A 7,286-nucleotide genomic window follows, 5' to 3' on the forward strand; every position below is an offset into this window, starting at 1 on the left:
GAATTAATGTAAGTAGTTTAATTAAAAGCTTCACATTTTTGCCTTTTAAACCCTCCAAATATTGTCACATTCACTTCCATTGTAAGTGTCTCACTGTAACCTCGATTTTTGCTTCTTTTTTTTTAAGAAAAGGAGGAATGAGTCAAAATAATTTTTTTGTGATAATCAATATTATGCCACAAATACTTTTGGTTGAGCTTAACTTGCATTGACCCCAGAATATTCCTTTAATGAAAGACTGTTTTAGCATGTACTCATGTTTTTTCAAACCCACTAATTTCTTTCCTCTTTTAGTTACTGGTGCCTCCTTTTTCGTATTCAGTGGGGCTCTGAAGGCTTCATCGGGCTACTTGGCTAAGACCAGTATTGTTGAAGGTACTATATAAGGCATTTATACCCTCTTTCTGTTCATGTAGGACAGCTGATCCCTCTGGAACAATGTCTAAACTGGACATAACTTCCCATTTCACTTCATAAGGTTGAATTGTATATTCAGTACCATGTAATGGTAACTAAAGATTCAGTCTCATCAACTATTGACCCACAGAGCTCATTTAGCACTATTCTATGTGATGTGGTAGTAATGTTGAATGGTTATGTCTCAGATGGTGTGATGGTGCAGATTACGGCTGAAACTATGGAGGCCTTACGGCAAGCCCTAAGAGAGATGAAAGATTTCAATATTGTCTGTGGGAAAGCTGATCAGGAAGAGAACCAGGAGCAGGTCCAAATCCAATGGGTTGAGGATGACCACAACATTAACAAGGGGTGAGCAGACAAGTAAAGCTGGAACTAGGGCTTTCAATCTATAAAATGTTTTATCTACTTAATTACATGACATGCTGAATACTGATTAATTAATCAAATTAATTTATTAAATCACAAACAAACAACATCTTCACAAACTAATGAGACAGGCTGATTTAATGGAGTGTGGTATTGAGATCTTAATCAAATGCATATCAATTCAGTATTTAGCAGTAATTGCAGGCTCTGAAATGTGTTTACCTGCAAATTGCCAAAGTAAAAAAAAACAACAAGTGATAGAGCTCTAAAACTAGACTGATGTAACCAGTCAGGCACATTTAAAAGTGCACCTGTTCAGGATATTTGATGGCATGGCAAAAAATGTCACTCTTTACAGAATAAAAAGGTGCTTTTTTGACCACAGTGCAGGTGATAAAACCAGATAAATATATTCTTCATGACACCCAGGAACTTAAAGGGATAATTCATCCAAAAATGAAAATTCTCTCCTCATTTACTCACCCTCTTGTCAACCCAGATGTGTATAACTATCTTCCTTCTGCAGAATATAGAGTTTTAAAAGAATATCTCAGATCTGTTGGTCCTCACATTGCAAGTAAATGGGTACAAAAAAATTTAAGATCCAAAAAGCACAAATGCAGGGCAAAAGTTATCCAAAACACTCCAGTCGTTAAATCTATGTATTTAGAAGCTATATAAGTGTGGGTGAGAAACAGATCAATATTTATGTCCTTTTGTGCTATAAATTCTCCACGCTGTCTAGTAGGTGGCGATATGCATGAAGAATGAAAATCGCAAAAAAACAAAAGAAGAATGTGAAAGTGAAAATGGAGATTGGCTGTAAAAAAGGACTTAAATATTGAGTTTCCCACCCACACACCTATAATCTTGCTTCTGAAGACATCGATTAAATCACTTGAGTCATATGGATTACTTTCATGCTGCCTTTATGTACTCAAAATTTTGGACACCATTTGGAATCGCTTGCGTTGTGTGGACCTACGGGGATGAAATATTAAAAAAATATTTGCTTGTGTTCAGCAGAAGAAAAAAGACATACACATCTTGGATGGCGTGGGGGTGTGTAAATTATGAGAGAATTTTGAATGAGAGAACAATCCTTTTAAGACTCTTCAATTCAATATCATTCCATTCAATGCTATATGTATGATCCATGATCACAGGCGTAGTCTAACTGATGTTCATGTTGTCCTGACATCATACTGGCAGAATTCCAACCTCTTTTCTGTTTACAGCCTTATCACCATCTGTGATCATGACATTGTGTAAACCCACATTTAATGATTTTGTATTATGCCTGGTGACAAAATCATAAGTGAATAAGGAGAAGAGCAGGAGGGCTAACACAGACTTGGATTAGCTCCAGTGTTTACAGTCAGTGTAGATGATATGTTGGTACTGAGCTTCTACCCTTTTGTGGACATACCATCAAAATGATAAAAATCTGTTTTTAAAGGAGCTTAATGAAAGGATTTGAGGGTACTATGGTGAATGCTGAACTTTTAAAAATGAATGGCATTTTCACCTATGTGCTTTTGTTTTTAATGACAGAGTCATCAGCCCTATTGATGGGAAATCAATGGAGTCAGTCACCAGCGTTAAGATCTTCCACGGCTCCGAGTATAAGGCCAATGGGAAAGTCATCCGCTGGACAGAGGTTCTTAATACTGATTTGTTATTTATTTTAGTTTGTGTAGTCTATAAAAGTATGATGTGTAATTATTTAGTTTTCTTGAAAATGATTAATTAACTTAATAATACTTGTTTGCGTAGGTGTTCTTCCTGCGGAGTGAGGACCAGACCAATGGCCTGAGTGATCCAGCAGACCACAGCCGACTCGCTGAGAACGTGGCAAGGGCTTTCTGCATGGCCCTGTGCCCTCACCTCAAACTTCTCAAAGAGGATGGCATGGCAAAACTGGGCCTGCGGGTCACGTTGGACTCTGATCAGGTGAGAATGACTGGCTTTAAAATTAAAAACAAGATTACCCATAGTAGTCCATATTGACCTCTGATATATTCCAAAATGTGTTACAGGTGGGCTACTTAGCTGGCAGTAACGGCCAGCCACTGCTCCCCCAGTATCTGAGTGATCTTGACAGTGCCCTCATCCCAGTGATCCACAGCAGGGCTTGCCAGCTGAGCGAGGGGCCTGTGGTTATGGAGCTCATCTTCTACATCCTGGAGATCATCTCCTGAAAGGAGGGTATCCTTCCAGCTCTCCTCTCTTCCTTTGCCTCTCTCTCTCATTTGCACTTCAAATAGCCTGAAAGCTGTGCAGGAAAAAGTCCTCCATCTATGCACCATCTCCACTGGGACCCTCAGCCCAGCCCCTCTGAATGTGGTGCTCTTTCGTTTCTCCCCAACTCCACTGTGGAAACCATGGGCCCCATTGATTGACAAGAAAGGGCGGTGACCCTGAATCAGTTCAGAATCCATTGTAGCAACACTAAGCTCCTAAAAAAAAAAAAAAAAGAGGGTGCTGTACCCTCACGGCCCTTATGGAGACTCTCCTTGGATATTGATTATTAAAGACTGAGAGAAACTCTAGCAGGACGATTTGCTCTAAGAAATGTTTTTTGGTGGACAGTGCCTGGGACTCAATATGAAACGAGGAATGGATTCCTTTGAGCTTCAGTTTCGCCTCTTAAGCTTTATGAATCACCAGATGCTTTATTTCATGAAACTGGACCTCAGTTTGTTTTATTTGTCTTTTTTGTTTTTGAGTGTAAATTGCTCTAAAGCTAAAATGATGTAGCTTCCTCAGAGATGGACTGCTCTGCAGACAGAGGTGAGAGCATAGTGTTTAGAATGAATACACTGAGTTACTGTTACAAATGTCTAGAATGGACCTCTGTTACAAGACATCTCGACTGGTTATTGAATCAAATAAGATCCAACTATAATTTCATGCAGCCGTCAGGATTTTAACTTCAACTTCATGTGTTGACACATCCTCTAAAGGAGCATTTTGTAGTGGATTGGTTATGATCTATAGCTCATCTAATGATGGAAGCCACTTAATTTAGTATTCTGTCCATCTCATTTCTTTTCCAAACCTTTTTAGTGACCTATATTTATATAATGTTCTCCCAATGTTTTTAACATGTTTTCATTGAAAGGATTATGCAAATGCAAGGAATAGACCTAAAAAAGCAATGCAGTGCACTGTATAGTAAGCCATAATTAGGAAGTTGAAGGAGGGAATAAAGAACACAAAAGAGTTGGCCTGAAACGATTAGTCAACGTTATTGACAACGTAGATAATAAAACATTTTCGACAACATCATTTAATGTAACATGAGATCATATGAGACACTTATTATGATGTGTGAGAGCAGCGCTGCAGCTCGTGCCTGACTGAGGAGAGGAAGTCCAGATGCACTCTAAACTTTCCAAACAGCTTCAGGTGATGTAGATCGCAAAGTATGAGGCAATTATAAAGCAAAAATACAAAAGTAAAAACAGAAGTACTCCGAAACTGGCATTTCTCTTAGTGTCAGCGCCTCTTCTATGAGTTATGCGAATGTCCCGATCTAAGGGGGAGAATTTGAAAACACAGCTGTCTGTATCACACTCTGCCGCAGGGACGCTTGTCCTCGAGCGCACACACTTAATGCAGCTAGATAATAACTTTATGGCTCGCGACTTATTGAATAATAATACATCAATGTGCATTTCTTATTGTGAAGAAAATTGGCAATATGCAGCTTTATTAATAAGAGAGTATTTTTTTTGTGAGTTAAAGATGAATCACAGTGACCAGAAAGGTGAGAGAGGGAAGTCTTTGCCACATTATACACTGCAACAAAAAAAACTAAAACTCCTTTAAAGTAATGTACGTTTTCTTTACAGCTATTACTGCAGAAATTGTTATCTGAGAATGTTGAATATAATATAAAAAATCCTTTAAAAAAAAGATGCATTCACCTGAGAAGCAGCATATATGATATTTAGACTTGCTTTTAGAGAATAGATCTTGAATATAAGTATATTTAGTCTTTACTATCAAAATGTCCCAAATTATAACCAAGTGAAAAAAAAACACTAATATATAAAATACACTTACAGTATATTTAAGATACATTCTCTTAAAGCAAGTCTAAATATCTTACATGTTGCTTCTCAATTAAATTGATCTTGTTTTAAGGATTTTTTTTTTTTTTTTTTAGATGATTTTAAATGGAAAAAAGACAAAACACTTGATAACAATTTAATTTTTTTGCAGTGAATTTCTTTACTGACTTAAACTCAAAAAGTATTTTTTCCTTTAATTCAGTGAATGCTATTTAGAGGTATTTATTTTATAAAAAAAGAATTTTTTTCCTCTATTGTTAGTTCAATACAACCTTTTAAGTCGGGGCACAAGCTGAATAATTGGTTAACAGCTAATGATTAATCATTGCAGAATAATCGTTCGATTAATCGATTATCAAAATAATCATTAGTTGCAGCCCTACCGAAGAGCTTTAATGGTTCTTGAAAGATGGATGATATTTTAGTTGATAATGAGAGGAACGGTTGGATTTTGGCATGAGGTCTCTAAGCCATTAATTAAATTGACAGCGTCATTAACTCAATGGGTTTCTCACAGTGTTTAAAGCTATATTATTTCTTGAAACAAACCTTCTGTGTGCTGCTATGAATATTGTTAATATGCATTAGTTGAGTAAATATCAGCGGTTTTCCCCAAAATGTTTGTTTCTTTTACAGATATAATGTGTTATAAAATTTTACTTTCTTCATGAGCAGTGCTTATTGTTTTAATGAACTTTAATTGATTCATTCAGAAAATGGATTGCCTTCTGTGGTTATCTGGTATAATATTGACACTTTCCCGAAATAGATAACTATCAATATACTATAAGGAGCTCAATGTACAGTATGTGGGGAAACGTCGATAACGTTTTCAGAGAAACGGGCATTTGGTTTCAAATTTCAGAAACTGATATTCCCATCATCAGACATATTCCAAGGTCAGTTGTATTTATTGAGTGCATTTACATGCTCACCAATATATGAATAACCAAGCTTATTAAAAAAAAACAATAACACAAGAAAACCATGCTTACATGGGATTCGTTTTTGATGTGAAAACGTTTACGGGCATGCGCACGAAACTTGCATACATTGGATAAGCCGGTGACAATGCCAAGTAGGTATAGCTGCAGGACGGAGATCTTCAAATGGGGTAGTCTCTCCCAAATATGGCATGGGTTACTCCAAAAGGGGATGACACCTCCATAGACAGTAAGGGTTATGTATGGAGCTCTCGTCCCTTTTTTGGAGCTCTGTTTACAGCTATACCCTTCTCGACAATACCGGTAATGGTGTTTACATGGAGAACGAAATCAGGCTAAAATCTACTGTATATGTGGCGATTAGTTTATGCTTAAACAGTTTATGACCTTATACCCTGACAAAGGAAAACAGTTTAGGCAATTTACATGACCTTGCTCATTGTCAGCTTATTACACATAGTCAGTGTAACATTTTGCATGTAAACGCACTCATTGTCCATCATGCTAAACTGAAATAAAAGGCACTGTGACACCGCAGAATGTCTTTGTTAACCATTGCTATAATGCCCTTTTTAGTTAACGAGTCAATAATTAAAATGACCTAAGCTGAAGTAGGATCTTGACAATGACAATCAAATTGTAGTTCATCTTTTAATCAGATAACAGAGCACCAGCCAGAGAGTTAAGGTGGCATGGTATCATATTCACCTATTTTGCATAATGACTTTAAAATGGCATTGTCATTCTGTGAGCTCAGTGAGATGCAGGGCTTTCAGAGCATCTGATGAATGAGGACAGCAGCTGATATAAATATCCACAGCAAGTGAACCTCACAGACCTACTGTAGGAGGTCAATAGTTGAGACATAAATCATGTGTTTCTAGCTGAAGATTGCTGACAGCTTTGGAAACAGACTGTTCATTAAAAATAAATGGCATTACATGAAAGCTGCATTATATTCCCACAGCCCAAAACACCCCTTTGTTACTCTGCATTCAACTTTGACATTCTTTCCAGGTGTGCATTAATGTATATCCAAAATTATAACCTGTTATTGTTTTGTCTGTCATAGCCTTTATTTTTGACAGTCCTCCCAAACCACTAACATGACAGCATGCATGCTGAAACCAACAACAACTTTTGGAGCAACATTTCAGAGGTGTGGATCTGCTTGGAAGAACATATTTGTACAAACTATTCATTACAGATTGGTTTGACCTGTGATTATACACAAAAAAAAATGTATATGGCCAGAATGGAAATGAATTTGCAATGTATGAAAAGCCAAAAATAAAAAGTACACATCCTTTCTTGTACACTACAAATGTCAATAAAAGCAGTCTTTATCAAACCTGTTGAGTATCCAAAAATATGCCATCTTTGCACAATATGAAAATAAATTCTTGCAACATTGATAAACTGCAATGTAGAGTAGAATAAAAGGAAACATTTCCTTTAATGAGAAGTCAAAGAAAAA

The 7,286-nt window shown here is 36.8% G+C and overlaps 1 protein-coding gene across 2 annotated transcripts in view; it reads left to right on the forward strand.

Annotated features, from left to right (window-relative positions):
* zfyve9a (zinc finger, FYVE domain containing 9a) overlaps positions 1–7,179 on the forward strand; it is a 37,900-nt gene extending 30,721 nt beyond the window's left edge. For both annotated transcript variants that reach the window (XM_052128429.1, XM_052128430.1), the window contains exons 15-19: positions 295–375; positions 606–768; positions 2,341–2,446; positions 2,563–2,739; positions 2,826–7,179. In XM_052128429.1, coding sequence (XP_051984389.1) covers positions 295–375; positions 606–768; positions 2,341–2,446; positions 2,563–2,739; positions 2,826–2,987 — 689 coding nt within the window. In that variant the 3' untranslated portion in view covers positions 2,988–7,179. The remainder of the gene's footprint in view (positions 1–294; positions 376–605; positions 769–2,340; positions 2,447–2,562; positions 2,740–2,825) is intronic.
* The last annotated feature ends 107 nt before the right edge of the window (positions 7,180–7,286 follow it).

Source organism: Xyrauchen texanus, chromosome 6 (genome assembly GCF_025860055.1).
Source record: "Xyrauchen texanus isolate HMW12.3.18 chromosome 6, RBS_HiC_50CHRs, whole genome shotgun sequence".
NCBI lineage: Eukaryota > Metazoa > Chordata > Actinopteri > Cypriniformes > Catostomidae > Xyrauchen > Xyrauchen texanus.